Source organism: Pleuronectes platessa, chromosome 21 (genome assembly GCF_947347685.1).
Source record: "Pleuronectes platessa chromosome 21, fPlePla1.1, whole genome shotgun sequence".
Lineage (NCBI taxonomy): Eukaryota > Metazoa > Chordata > Actinopteri > Pleuronectiformes > Pleuronectidae > Pleuronectes > Pleuronectes platessa.
In genome coordinates, this window is record NC_070646.1 from 9,962,446 (window position 1) to 9,977,541 (window position 15,096).

Below are 15,096 nucleotides of genomic sequence, written 5' to 3' on the forward strand. Positions count from 1 at the left end.
AGATAAAGAGAAAAATACACTCAGAAAAATACTGAGAAAGAAGAAAGGATGAAAGCAAGAAAGATGGAAAGAAGGAAAGGAAGAAAGGGTGGAAGGAAGGAAGGAAGGAAGGAAGGAAAATAGAAAGACCGAAAGAAAGTATGGAAGAACGAAAGGACTGAAGGACGGAAGGACTAAAGAAAGAACGAGAGAAAGCAGGGAGGGGGAAGGAAGGAAGGAAAGAAGGAAGGAAGGAAGGAAGGAAGGAAAGATGGAAAGAGTGGAAGGAATGGGAGAAGGAAGGAATGAAAACAGAAAGACCGAAAGAAATAAGAGGGAAGGGAGAAAAGAAGAAAAGAAGACAGGTTGAAAGAAAGAAATTAGGGGTTAGGTTTGTGTACACCTGACAAAATAAATGTAAATGACGTTGTGCACAAACAGCTGGATAAGTCAAAGTGAATTCATGCTCTCTCAGTACAGATGTGATTGATGGAGGAGTGGAAGCTTCTGTTCTTTAATGAATCAACAATTAAATTAGAATAATAAAATCAATCTAATTACTCCCCTGTGTGAAATGTGCATACAAATTATTACTTCTTTAATGTCTGTCATAAAAAAAAAACGATTTTGTGAAAAAGGAAGCCGCCAGAGTTCAAAGACAAAATGTTCTCTTTAATTACAAACATTATTAGTTATGCACATGGCAAGATTTTATTTCAGACCCGACAGCGTTTTTACATCAGTTAAAACATGGAAAATTCATGAGCGGGCGCCATAACCAAGGGCAACTGTATGGCAATGGATTTCAAACATGATAATTGCTGTTTGTCTCTCGGTGCAGTTAAATCATTAAGTCTGCAGCAGAAATAACGCATCCTGCAGTTCACTGCTTTTATTGTCTCATTCATATTATCATGTCATAAATATCACCGAGCAAAGGACCTGCAAAAACAAACGCTGACAAATATTTCATGCATGATGGAAGGTTTTTCGAAATATGCTTGTTTCTGCTCAAATATATCAAATTTTAACCCAAATTAATAATTTAAATGTGTCGTCTCAAGTCAGTAGTGATTTTCTGTTAGATGCACAACAGCGTCAGTGGTAAAACAAGGTGAAATCTTAGTTATTAGACGTTTGCAAATGTTTAAATTGACATTATCTACAAAATCCCGATGCACTGCAAACATGAATTCCCTTTATTATAATTGTCACAGTTAAACATGCTTTTCTCATCAGCTATTTGTGGCCACATGACATCAGTGGGTGTACGTGCATGATCAAGCTCTGTCTGACCCAAGTTTCTGTTTGACGTGAACTGGCGCAGACTGCCACCCTATGGATACATCCGGCACATCAACATGTTCTCATTGGTTTTTCTTTCAATCGAAGGATGAAGCTCTGAATTACAAAGAGGACCATAAGAAACGATCAAATGAGTTCCCACGCTGCTAGATGTTTGAGTGTTGCATTAAGGTGTTAAATAGATTGTTATATTTATGATATAATGTCCCAAACACCACCGCTTTCTGCTGTATTAAGGAACAAGGAACAGTTGAAGGATTCGAACGTCAAACGACACAGAATCTAAGAAAGACGACCCCACATATCAGCATCAGTCCAGAACTCGTCTGAAAAGCCTCGGCCCTCTCTGCGACAGGCTCCCCCCCGAGTCAGTCGTCATCCACCACCATCACGTTCCCGTTCAGCTCGTACTCGATGGTGGCCCAGTCGAAGACGTTCCCCTTGGGCACCTTGTGGCCGTAGTGCCAGGCCTGGATCATGCTCCTGGAGAGCACGAAGTCCCACATGTTCAGGTCGGTCACCTCCCCTACAAAGCTCTGCACGGCCTCCAGACCCCCCAGGTGTTTGTCTGGGTCCTGCCCCAGGAGGACGGTGCCCTGTGGCCGGATGGTGTGTCCGGGCTTGTAGACCTGGTAGGTGCTCCGCTTGCCCTCCACCCAGAAGGCTGTGAGGCCCGTGCGCGACTCCCAGGTGAGGCAGAGGCTGGTGCGGAAGGTGGTGAGCGGCGGCAGGTGGAACAGGACGCCATCGCCGCTCATGTAGAAGGAGATGCGGCCGTCCCGCTCCCGCCACACGTTGAGCTCGTCGTAGTCGGCCGTGCGGTAGGCGAACAGGATGACCTGCCGCTCATCAGGCAGCTCGGTGGCCACACGCATGCAGAGGGTGAGGGCCCTCAGGCCCATCTCCTTCTGAGGGATCAGGGCCACGAAGCTGAAGTCCGTCTCATAGGGGAACACCAGGACCTTCTCACTCAGACCCGCTGTAGGAAAAGACAAGGAGTGAATAAGAGGCCAAATGTTGAGCAGTGTGAGAAAGAAGAAGGGAAGGGAGGAAGGAAGAAAAGAATGAAAGCTGGGATGAAGGAAGGAAGCAAGGAAGGACAAAATGAAAGAAAGAAGGACAGAATGAAAGCCGGAAGGAAGGAAGGAAGGAATAAAGGAAAACATTTGAGAAAGAAGGAAAGGACAGAATGAAAGCAGGAAGGAAGGGAGGAAGGGAGGAAGGAAAAAAGAAAGACAGATCAAAATAAAGTATGAAAGAAAGCAGAAAGGGGTTGGAGGAAGAAAGGAAGGAAAAATAAAAGAAGGGAGGAAGGAAAATTGAAAGAAAAAAGAAAGACAGAACAAAATAAAGAATGAAAGAAAGCAGAAAGGAAAGAAGGAAGGAAGGAAGGAAAGACAAAAGACAGAAAGAAAGGAAACTGAAGACCTTTAGTTCTTGAATCCTTACCTTGTGTGCCTGAGGAGAGACCGATAGACAATCCAAAGACACAGAGGGAAACCACAGCAAACTTCTGCAAACACACAGAACATCCAGAATCAGTCATTATCCAACAACTACCCCAAGTTTCAACCCTTCATTCTCATCAAGGAACACATGAAGTCCAAAGTTAAACGAGTAAAAACATATTTTCTCACCATGGTTGTGTTGTTTTGTTGTCGCTCGACGTTGCTAACTGAGTCCCACCCCGTACACAGTCCTCTTCCCTCCTAGCACAGGGCAATGACGTCAGCTCTGCGATGGCCGCTCTGACAATAGGCCCGGTGTGTGAAGCCGGCGTGACTCTGTCCTGTGCCTGATGCAGACACATTGCACCTACAGTACGTGTGTGTGTGTGTGTATACATGTCACATGACAGAACAGTGCAGTGATGTTTCTTTCTGATATCAAGCTTTAAGCAACACTTCACCAGAAACCTCATCCCTGGTTAATATAGACAAACCTGGAGACGCTTTTTATTCAAATTACTTTCTACTGAAGGATCCCACCCTGACAGACACAGTCCATATTGTGTGTCTGGACATTGTGTACTTACAAGTTATAGTATCAGTTATAGAGTTGAGTTGTACTCACTCTCACTAAACCTCAAAAACCCTTCGCCTCGTATCTGTCTCAATATTTATCTTCTTTAAAAAAAATGTTGCATGTTTTGTGTTTTGTATTTTCACATTTTCCACTTTTTTTAAATCACATACAATAGTCCATAAAAAGCAGGGACAGTAAAATATAATAAACATTATTAAGTTAACTATCTTACAGGAGGTAAAGCTGGTCATTCACTAACCAGAGGGTTGGTAGTTCCATTCCTAGCTCATCCAGTCCACATAGTGATGTCCTTGGGCAGGACACTGGGGGTTCAGTGTGTGAATGATAAGCAGCAAATAAGTGCAATGTATTGGTCTTTGACTAGAGGGATTAAGAAGAAAAAACGATATAAATACAGCCCATATATCCATTTAAATATTTTAAGTTCAATGAGAAAACTTTGTTTTAGAGGTCAAAAGGTCATTTCTGTAATTTGAGGGAGTGGATAACAAAATCATGTGGATTAGAAAATTGGTTAACCTAAAAGGTTTTCAACAGATTCAAGGATGTATAATAATAACTTTATTTGTACAGCACTTATCTGAACCAGGTTACAAAGTGCTTCACAATATACATGGCAAAAAAAAAGAACGAATGAATAAAAATAAACGGTAGAGACCCAACAGTTCCCAGAATGAGCCAGAACTGTGGAGAGAAAAAAACAAACTGAGTGTGGGCGCTCATCTGGATCGATCCGTCGGGGTGAGAGGAGAAAAACGGGGAAGAGAGGAGAGGTGGGTGGCAAAGAGGGAAGAGAAGAGAGAGAGGGGTCAAGGTGAAGACAGGGGAAGAGAGGAGAGAGGTAACCATCATGTTTAAGCTCCCTCAGAACGGTTGTTATAATAAAAATAATCATCTTCAGTTGTACCCTGGTGCATCAGGTTTTTCGGCCTTTAAATCGGCTACTTGTGCCGCAGTATGAAAGGATGTTTATTTTTTAGGATCGAACCTGACAATTACTGGATTTTTTATATAATGCAGATACTTCAGTGGGAAATTTCACAGCAGAAAACTCATAGTATTATATACACTCAACAAAACAGTATATCATACTGATTTATTTTGTTACAGGCTCAGCTAGGACAGTTAGAGTCTGCTTTAGTGCAGATCTGAAAGACAAAACTTGACATTTCAACAGAAACAATGCAGCTTTAACACACAGTTTGACGGTGGTTGGCTGTTTGCTGCCTCAACAGCAGACATGGGTCAAAATGATATAACGGGGCAAGAAGAAACATGTAGAAATGCCTAATGCAGCAAAACTGAATCATCCTGGACCAAATGAGACTTGTTTGTACCAAACTATGGACTCAAACATGTCACGTCAGATGTCTGAGAATTGAAAAACAACACATTAAATTGACCAAAATGAGAATTTATTGAAGGGCTGGTGTTATTAATTGTGCTGCAAGAAAAACGATATGTAAGAGATTTGATTCCAACGAGCATCATACTTGGTATCTCTTTAATGAGAAACTTAATTTGAACAAATGAAAACAGAACCAGGCTTTTATGTTATCAACATATCTACATTTAATACAGTTTCTCAAGCTCTATAGGATTTCTCAAGAGAAAAAAAAAAGAACCTTATATAGTAAAGAAATAAAATCTGAGATACACAAGCAAATTATTTACACTGCCTGCACTTCAACACAACCCACGACAGGCCTAACTCACCACGGACACACATTCAGCAGAACAACCTGTAAACTAAGAGGATGGGACTGAGGTATGGACGAGATCAAGATGGTCGTAACTCTTCCAGCATGTCTAACACAGAGGAGGTTGGTACAGCAAATCTAGTGAAATCCTCGTAACATGATTTTCACCAACTTAAAATGTTAGTTTCACACCGACGACTGGTTCACATGAGCCGATGCAACAGTCGTCTTTTACAACTGGGACACTGGGAGGAGAAGGTGCATCGAATTAACAGCAAAAAAGGCAAAGGAAGAGACAGCCGCCCTATTCTGTTTTTTGCAAAAAGAAAATGAAAATTCACTTCATGCATGAGGAAAGCGGCCACACACACATTCCAGGCAGACAGCACAAGCCAAACACAACGTCCGAGCACAGGATTTTTGTTTCTATGAACGACACAGACAGCACAGACCGTTCTTCGACGCAGATTTGAGCTTCAGCCCCGAACAGCTCACGTCATCTATCAAAATTCAAACACTTTCAACAATTATCCAGCAACGCTAAAACTTTTTTTTTTTCTTCTTCTTCGTATGCAGCAGTCATTTCCATTGTCCATTTCAAGGTTCTTTTTTTTTTATGGAAACCTTACATTGTCCCGTTAAGAAACATCTTGAATTACGGTAGGTGAAACCTCTAGAGTAAACTTTGCATACATTCAACTTAGTTCAATTGTCTGTAATGGGGGTTTGATGATTGGAAAAAAACGGGTTAAAATACTCAGTGACAAACTAACCATTGACTAATAATTAAATTATCATTGTGTAAAACTTGCATACAAACGAGTCACCCTTGTTGAGATTAGAGTTTTGGCATTTCAGTAACCACTTCGGCAAATGCTCCGTTCTTAAAAGAAAAAGAAAAACCGTCTATGAAATACAGGAAGTAAACGCCAAATAAAAGGCCAATGTTTGAATTAATTCTGCCACCAAAGTGTAATTGTTTGTAAATTTGATGGGTTCTTTGAAACACTGGTGTGCAATGCTGATGCTTACCAAGGATTGTGGCACTCAGAGAAAGAGAGGGACAGAGAGGGAGCAGGAGGAGACCTGAGAACACGGCCCCTTGTTTTGTGTAGAAAGGAGTCAGGCTTGTAATACTAGAAACAGCATGAGAGGGAAAAAAGGAGAAAGTGTAGAGAATATCTGAATGGAAAGGGGCTTTTAAAGGGAGCAGCAGGCCATGACCGCCGAGCCTCAGAGAGTCAGAGCCGGATGTTTTACAGCAAAGATAAAATGTGAGGAGGAGAAGGGGGAGGAGAAGGAGGATGAGGAGGAGGAGGGAAGGCAGAGCAAGATGTATGGCTCCCATCTGGTAGTCCATCACGTGGCTTTTCCTGCTTGTGTAAAGTTTATGTCGAGGCAAGGGGTGATTCTCTAAAGTCTCGAGTTGTCCAGGCTTTGTGTGGAGTTTCGGGGCATTATGAGAAAAATGGGAGGGGAGGGGGGTCTCTTCAGTAGTCCTCCACCCAGCCGTTCTCCTGGATAAAGGCATCGATGACTTCCTTCATGGCCAGGTTAGGGATCAGCTGGTCCTGGGTCAGAGGACTCCTTGTGACAGGGTCAAAATGACCCACTCGCTATAGGGAGAGCAAGTTAAAGTGTTAGCATAAGTAGCCGAGTCTCATAAATAATATATAGTCCTAAGAAATCATTCTATGTATTTTGGGACAATCAAACAATATGATCATGTGTTTTTTTTGGTTTAATTTAAAAGATGTGTTTTTTTTCAACCTGCTGCAAGTGTAATAGGGTGAGTAAACAAATACCATATGGACTCACAATAATTGAGTCCGGCTCAGGGCCTGGTTTTCTGTGCACACCCTTCTGAGCCCGAGGATAAAATAAGCTACCCCCAGTTTCCCCAATTACAGGAATGTGCAGTAAAAAAATCAAATAGCCCAGATGACGTGACCGATCCCAACCCTAAACCAAACAATATGTCAAAATGTTTGTCCTGGATTCAAAAGTTTATCTGGGTCTGATGAAAACACAACCTCCTTAATGGAAGTAATATTAATGGTTTTATTGAGTAAAGTGTTTTTTAACAAAGTACCAAAAGAGCTGACAGATCAACTGCAGCTAGTATTACTGATTATTTTAACAGTTTATTTGGTTGTTTATTTTAAAATGCATGAATTTCTGAGCATCATGTTCTGTGTTTCGCCTCAAGAAACTTAAATCTGCAGTGAAAAGACAAGTAGCTGTTGTTTTACCTGTAGGTGCTCTTCAATGTCCTTGCGATCGTAGGTGATTCCACTGGGTGTGATGCAGGGCTCTCTCATCAGCTCGAAGCTGATCTTCCCACACAGGTAATCTGGGATCTCCCGCTTCTGAACGAACAACAAAACACAGCAAAAGTCACGCTGATGTAATAATGCTAATCGATACATGATCCTGTCTTTCACTGCTCTTACAACGACCATTACAGTTTACTGACAAACGACTGCCTCGCAATCAAATCCACATTAAGGTTTGTTTTTCTCCTAGAACAAAATCCGCCACTCCATGATTGGATTAAACGCTTCAGTAAGAAAACACTGCTCATACTAAAAATATCATCAAACTGTTAAAGGTACATATATTACAAAAATGACAGTATTTGTCTTTCATCTGTATTTTCCAGCTCTACGCTTAATCGTTGCTTTCTCAAGTCTTCTAACACATACAGAAGAGAAACATCAATACACGACAACTACCTCAGTCGTGTCGACATCTATCTACAAAATTGAGGATTTATCACTGCAAGCCTGGAGAACCGGTTACTGCAGGAACAGCTTCGAGTGGAAATTGAAAACACACAGTAACGTCCTTCTATAGTATGGGTGCAGATGTAGTGTCGAGTGTAGTGTGAGGCTTGAATGTATGACAAAGGAAAAGTTCAGGGAGAATGTTCACACAAAGCGAAACAGATCATAAAGGTGTACGCAATTCTGAACGTGCATGCGAGTCTATTTCTGTCGTTGCTATGTCAACGATCAGAGGAGATGGTGTGAAGTACAGTAGGTGTACTGGGAGCAAACATGCATTTGTGCGGTTGAATGGGATCAAAACGTGCCTTGTAATGGACTGGTAACATGTGCGGGATGTATACTTGCATTTTTTGCCAAATGCATGATGAGATATCCTGAATGACTGAGTGAATAAATACAATTTGAAAGAATAAAATGTCAATCCTTACTTTTCTTTTCTCATCCACTTGAGAGAAGAGCTCTTCCATGTCCATTAGATACTTGTCCTAAGCAGGTCACATTTCATATTCATAAAAATGTGAGTGCATAAGGAAGGTTTACTCAACAGCATCACAGCCAAGTTAAGTCCACAAACGTATTCAAAAACATACATTTTTTGATGCAATCTTGGCAGCATCGCCCCCATTTTGATTGTCGTCCTGTTTTTCATTGTATTCTTCTTGTTCTCTGCACAAAAGCACAAAGTTATAAAAAAATTATACCACAACAAAATAATCACCACTGATTAATTTCAGTGAGTAGCAGTAATCGCCAGGAGCTCATAATCAGACACCAATAATTACAATGCTGGATAGCTGACTGCTACCCTCCTCCCCAGCCTCACCTTTCCTTCTCAGCCAGTATGAGCTTGGTCAAGTAAGCATGCAACTCGTTCTCCTGGTTGATGCGCTTCTCCTCAATGCTGTTCCAGCGTTTCTTCTTTGCAATGCGCAAGGCACTGGGGATGTCGTCTCCAAAATTCAGCCTCTGTTCTTTGGCCAGGTTATAAGCTGTCAAGGAGAAACAGGCATTACAGCAACAGTGGGCTTTTTCCTCGAGATTCCTCTTTGTCATCTCTAGTGAATAGATGACAAGTCAATAATACACATAGAAACCATTTCTATATGTATCAATATAGAATATTATAATTACAGGGATAGAAACCCTGACAAAGCTTAATAGAATACCCCCCTGCAGACTTGATTTACAAGTAACTGTATAATCAATTGGATTATGACAATCAACAAAGATTGTATCAGCTTATGCTAGAGTCAGCACAACAGAAGGAATGCAAGAATGTGACGTAGCATTGAAGTAAACTTATGAACTTGAACATAAATGATGAAGTACAATAGTAAAACATGAGCAAGCTGGTTTCACACCCTATTGCAAACTGTATGAAAAGATTCATCGCGTTTTAGGAGGCTGTTATTACCTCTCTGCAGGTTACCGATGGCTTCATCATAGTTCTCCAGCTCTAGGTGACACTGGCCCAGGAAGAAGTGGGCCTTGACCGACTGGGTGTCCAGCTCCAGCGCATGCTTACAATCTGCCAGAGCCTTGTCATGCTGCTGCAGCTTCACGTGGCAGAGAGCCCTGTTGGTGTAGTACACTGCCACGGATGGATTCCGGTTCTAGGAGAAAATGCACATGCATTGAAATCATATTACTAGGCATTCAGAGGAAAATAACCCATTTGGTTTTTCTACGAAACAAGGATGTTGCAATGCTTTAATGTATTTTCATGAAGAAAGAGTCAATTCACTGTGATGCTCTTTCTTCTACAATGACAATTACTCACGATAGCTTTGCTGTAGCAGGTAGCAGCCTCCTGGTACTTGCGGCAGAGGAACAGCCGGTTCCCCTGCTCTTTCAGCTCCTGAGCGGTGGAACTCTTCTCCGGGCTGCCGGCCATTTTCTCCGCCGGCTCCGCGGGGCCCGCCTCGCCCTGCTTCCCAATCCTGTTCCCCGTCTCTTCGGCTGACTAACCGACAGGTCCAAGAATGCCCTGTCCCTCCTGGATTTCACACACTACACCGGAGACATAGTCCATGTAATATCAGTGTCCACATTCACAGGCGAGCCGCTGCTGCAGTGCGCCTGCGGTGCGCGTCTTGGGGCGAGATTGTGTGCGGCTCTCGATGCCACTCAGACGGGCATCCGTCCAATGTGCTGACGGTGCTCACCGCTGAGCAACACGGTGAGGTGGGCAGAGCAATTAACTATTCATGTGACGGACGTCGCTGGTGAATGCACGAGCAGCGCAGATAGCTTACATCCCCGAACAGCTCACCCTGCCTCCCTTTCGTCCTGTAACGCTACACCACAGGCACCCAATGGAAGCTAAAGGTTGTGAACAAGCAACACTAAATATAAACACACACATTTATATGTGATCGACTGTAGCAGCGAGCACAAAAACACGACTGACAACGCCGTTAACTTCAGCTAACATCAAACGAGAGATCGGTTCTCAGCCGGTAGCTAGTTAGCTGAGCTAGCACGTTGAGCTACATTGACGATAAACGCTTCGCCGGGCAGGACGCTAATAAGCATAATATCAACCCACTATTCAGTCACACATGTATAAATGCAACCTGTAGCTGGTTACAAAGTGGAGCTATAACTGACCAGAGTAAAATATTTGAAGGATTTATCTCAACGTTTATCCAACGCCGCTAGGCAACCAATAAACACAGAGTGGCTAACGCTAGGTTAGCTTGTGTGCTACCCAGCCAACACTTGCTTCCATTTTCGCAGTTAGCCGGTAAGTGAGTGTTTTGTTGTGAGATTCACAGTGTCCAGTTCTTACCTGACAGATGAGCTATTACATGCGGGTGGACTGGATCGTAAATATTCTCATATCAAAGCTGAACGAATTATTTCTTTCCTCCGAACGAGCTGTCATGACAGGTTGTTGTTATGCTGACGTCAAACGCTTACGCGACCTTTACGGAAGCCGAGAGGACTTTATTTTATCGTTTAACATTATCATGCACTAAATATAATTGTCTATTTCCTAGAATATTCAAAGTTTTGTCAATAAAAACTAGTATTTAGGAGTCATCCTGCATAAATGTACCTGTACTCTAAAAAAATGTGTATTTTTTTCAATAAAAAAAAAAAAGTAATATAAAAAAATTATTAAAAATATTTTTTATTAAATTAAATTAAAAAAAAAATTAAAAACTGCGCGCGCACATCCTGCGCAGAAGCCCATTGCGCACATCCTGCGCAGAAGCCTACTGCGCACATTCTGCGCCGAAGCCCATTGCGCAGGAATTACGCGCAATTTTTTATTAATTAATCTAATTTAATTTAAATTTAATTTTTTTTATTTCATTAATTTAAATAGTGTAAGATATTTTGCATTAATAATTGATTGAAATCACGCCAATTTTAAGAGTTCAGAATATTGACGCCATGAAAATGGGAGAGAGAGTGGGGATTTGTGTTTGGAGAGCAACCACTTTACCTACTAGGCCACACCGCCTGCTGATTTCCAAGCAGAACTAAGCACACTAAGAAAATTATCGTGTGTGTGTAGGTGTGTCCGTGTCATTCTATGCTGCTTTTGATGCACACTTCACAGAAAATATTTTCTACTTTTCTACAAATGTTTGACAGCCTTACTTAAAAGTTACTTTTATATTTTTGGATTTAGAAACTGGATGATTTAACATGCTTTAAAAACCTATTGTTAGAGAACCAGTAGAACCCAGTAGTTTCCAGCCTTGACTTCTGACGCCTTTCAAGAATCACAGTCTGTTGTTTCCATGTGATGTCCTGAGGCTGCCCCCTGCTGGCTGCTGGGTTCCTCTGCAGTCCAGCTGTTGTCCTGAATGAGCTTTGCTACTGAAAGAATACTGCATAGTCACATGCAGTATGCGTTGAGAGCACAGCATCCTGGTTTAAATGTTACTACCAACACATCTCCTTTGGTACTCTGTGTGCAACAAGCATACTGTGTCAGGGTGAAAATTTAAATTAATTCCACTGCATACAGTACGAGCGACACAAAAGTTTTGTACTAACAGGAAGAAAACTTCCTTCGAAGTTGTACACAACACAATATGGATAATGGGTACACAGTTGTAGCGATGGTAGATACTTGTGTATTCAAAACAAATGAGCTGTTAAAAGACCTACCTCTCAGTAACCGTCAAGTAGATAAACTACAGTTCTATCAGAAGAATGAAGATAAACCATTAATATTAGCAGAAGAGAATTTCCTTCTCAAACAGAGAAACTGTCTCAGTTTACACCTTAATCCTAATATAGCTTAAAAACCCAAAGCAAAGAATGAAATCGTTTCAACATGCATCAGTAGAAATTCAATTATCTGAAATAGTTTTAATAAAACATACACTTGTCAAAGTCCAGGTGTGCTATGTCTTGAAAAACAGCTTCGGATTCCTATCACTTGTCTGTGCACATTAACTAACTTTCTGGAGGCCAAGTATGAATTATTAAATGTGAGAATGGATTTACAAAAAAAGAACTGTAGTTGTGTAACAGTGTTTTGTATATAGGTGCATCATTTTCCGCTGTAAAGCCAGTTACACTTTTCAAATGGGTCGCATCAAAAAGTTATTTCAGGTAAAGTTGAAAAAAATAATAAAATCAAACTATTCACACAATGTGCTTCTGTGCCAATATCAGCAAACAGCTCCAGAAGGTTTTGAGGTACGACCAGACACTCTGAAGGGACATCAAATGAAGGGATAGTCCAAAGGAAGGGGAGAAACAACACATCAAGGCATAGCAGGAGAGATGGATGGAGTTGATGTGCTAATAGTCCAATAAAACCAAGTATATTTCCTGTCAGCTTCCCTCTTAAGCAATGTGCAATATTGAATTAGCTTGGACCCCAAAAGAATGTTTGTATTAAACTATGGAATGGTCTCAATCTCCTTGTTCGCCTTCCCTCAATGTTTCTCCTCCCTCTCCCTCTCTCAGCAGCAAAATGACAGGCTGGAGGTGGGATCACATCAGATACCAAGCAGCGAATCCAGCCAGAGCAGCAATCCAAGTCGCAAACAGAACCTGTCCCGCTGGGTGTCGGAGTACGGCCATGGCGAGTTGACCGGCATGTGCCGTTCCACTCGACACCGCTGGATGCACAAAAAGAGAAAAACAAACCTTAACAACAACAACCTCACAACAGTTCCTCATAGCAGTATGACGCATACAAAGAGTAGAATAAATACCTACTCATTTCGGCAGCATAGTAGGGACATTTGCTGATGTCACCACCCGTGGCTCCGTGGACAGGCAAGCCAGCATCTAAAACATCCTCCTGGATGGCTCCCTGTGTGAACAGTCAGGCGGCGGCTCGCACAGAATTTGCGCCGCAGCCTCAGGTGTGTCCCTGACGTACACGCTGCAGTGATAGACTGCGGTTAGAGTCAAAAATTAATAAAAAAAAGATTAAATTATCAGGTGCACAATTCAGAAAGCACCGCAAAGTAGAGGAGGAGTAGAAAGAACAATATAGAGGAAAGAATCAGCCCGATTGTGGACATCATTAATGTTTATTTTTGTCGACATGACATGATATACTCTCAGTACAGCTGTTTCAGACTATTTTTATGTTTTTATTATATATTTTTATAGCTTACAATTTTGTCTGCCTCTGTGTGCATCTGTATACAGTCCAAAACTTCTTGGGGATGCATGATAGTTTGCGTGTGTCTGTTGGGGGGGCGCCAATTTGAAATCTTGCCTAGGGCGCCAACATTGCCAGGGCCGGCCCTGCTCGTACTTATCGCAAGCTGCAGCATTCAACAGAGAAGCTCAACATTAAGTATTAACCAGCAGATGGCGCTCTATAACCAGAGTATTAAACCTCTAGATAGATAGATGAAAGATAGAAAGATAGAAAGATAGATAGATAGTGGATAGATAGATATATTGTTTTGAGGAATGCATAAACTCTTTGAAGCTTTAGTCTTAGAAGAATCCAATGAACCCCTGACAATCAGGATTTATCTCCCTGTGTTCATCTGAAATGTAAGTCGGCCTATTGTAAACATTTTCTGTGTCACTGATAACACTTGTTTGGTCTGACACCCCATGACAATGACCTGTTCATCAGTCGGAGGCTTGCTCAGAGAAACATCAGATTATGATCAAGAGTTTAGTATATATTATCAGGGCCATCCCACCCACAGAGAGATTCAGCCCCACGCAGGCAGATCCATCGATGACCCCGAGGCCTTTAATAATAACATTCAAGTTTGGCCATGGGGGAATTAGCAGGGCTGTGACAGTGGTCAGGGTCGCTTTCATCCCCGGGCCTGTTGGGGCTCTGTGAAGGCTCCGCTCCGAGATCGGCATGTGAAGATTAGGGCACATCCCCTGAGCAAACACACTGATAAATGAGTGAAGGGGGCCGCTGAGCTGCAGACCCACCAGTGCTGTGTGTCCCCAGCTGTGTTTACCTATATCTCCACCAGTCTGGTCCCCCTGATCCCCCCCAGAACACCCAGTCATGCACTCAACAGCCCCCAGTCCCATCCCTGTAAAAGCTTTACATTCAAAGATGATTTTAGAGAAATATGTGCAAGATTAGAAACTATAATCAGATTCTAAACACTTTTTAAATGAACTATTTTACTTTTATCAAACTAAAGATAGATACAAATTTATGAATTAATGGTAAATGGCTTTGTATTTATATAGCGCTTTTCTAGTCTTGATTACCACTCAAAACGTGATTCAATGCTATTGGATGATTGCTTACATTTAAACTTCCTCTCCCTCTCTCACCAGTCGTCTGCCCACTCCTCCTGCCCAACATCCCAACCGCCATCCACCACCACTCGCCACCCGCCCCCCCCGCTCCATCAGTTCCAACTGCTGCCCGCTGCACCAGCTGGCTGAGCTTCCAGTCCCCTTGGCAACAGGACCAGGAAGTTGCCCGGCTCCTCTGGCACAGCTGAAAAGCTGCCACTTCCTGATTGATTCTGGTCTTTCTTTCTGCCTGTGTAGTCCTTTTCCCATTTGGCAGTGGTCTCAGCTATTCAGCGCCAAAGACCCTGAAAAGTGAAAAAGGGTGGACACACTCCCCTCGGCGTTAAGTGATACCTCGGGTTCAAATGGGTGAAACAAAAGCAGTATTTATCCACAATGGTGGCCGTTTGTTCGGTGGGTTCGCTCATTTTTAAGAAGGGGGCAGGCTCATGGACTTACTGCAGATTGTTGAAGAGGCTCTGAATGCTTCATGTACAAATACGTAAAAGAATAGTTCCTGTGTTTTAACTGTAACAAGACGGAAATGGAGGACAACAGGACGT

General features: G+C 42.3%; 2 protein-coding genes across 2 annotated transcripts; both read right to left on the reverse strand.

Annotated features, from left to right (window-relative positions):
• Window positions 1–687: 687 nt before the first annotated feature.
• LOC128427283 (pentraxin fusion protein) lies at window positions 688–3,094 on the reverse strand. Its single transcript, XM_053414369.1, has 3 exons — window positions 2,978–3,094; window positions 2,734–2,797; window positions 688–2,263 (listed from the first exon to the last, which is right to left on the reverse strand). Exons 1-3 carry the CDS (start codon window positions 3,092–3,094, stop codon window positions 1,653–1,655), a joined length of 792 nt encoding a protein of 263 aa, XP_053270344.1. The 3' UTR covers window positions 688–1,652.
• Window positions 3,095–4,411: 1,317 nt separating this feature from the next.
• stub1 (STIP1 homology and U-Box containing protein 1) lies at window positions 4,412–10,748 on the reverse strand. The gene is made up of 8 exons (XM_053413995.1): window positions 10,611–10,748; window positions 9,600–9,829; window positions 9,234–9,432; window positions 8,643–8,808; window positions 8,410–8,485; window positions 8,248–8,304; window positions 7,283–7,399; window positions 4,412–6,646 (listed from the first exon to the last, which is right to left on the reverse strand). The coding sequence occupies exons 2-8, from the start codon at window positions 9,711–9,713 to the stop codon at window positions 6,521–6,523; spliced, it is 855 nt and encodes a 284-aa protein (XP_053269970.1). The 5' UTR covers window positions 9,714–9,829; window positions 10,611–10,748; the 3' UTR covers window positions 4,412–6,520.
• Between the last annotated feature and the right edge of the window lie 4,348 nt (window positions 10,749–15,096).

Bases quoted from the DNA above. Each gene is read 5' to 3' on its own strand.
- LOC128427283 (XM_053414369.1), bottom strand. From the start codon at position 3,094: ATGTGTCTGCATCAGGCACAGGACAGAGTCACGCCGGCTTCACACACC. The intron at 2,798-2,977 runs GTACGGGGTGGG...GTGTGTTTGCAG, and splicing joins CTAGGAGGGAAGAGGACTGT to AAGTTTGCTGTGGTTTCCCT. The intron at 2,264-2,733 runs GTAAGGATTCAA...CTTTTCCTACAG, and splicing joins TCTCTCCTCAGGCACACAAG to CGGGTCTGAGTGAGAAGGTC.
- stub1 (XM_053413995.1), bottom strand. From the start codon at position 9,713: ATGGCCGGCAGCCCGGAGAAGAGTTCCACCGCTCAGGAGCTGAAAGAG. The intron at 9,433-9,599 runs GTGAGTAATTGT...ATTTTCTCCTAG, and splicing joins CCTGCTACAGCAAAGCTATC to AACCGGAATCCATCCGTGGC. The intron at 8,486-8,642 runs GTGAGGCTGGGG...GCTTTTGTGCAG, and splicing joins ATACTGGCTGAGAAGGAAAG to AGAACAAGAAGAATACAATG.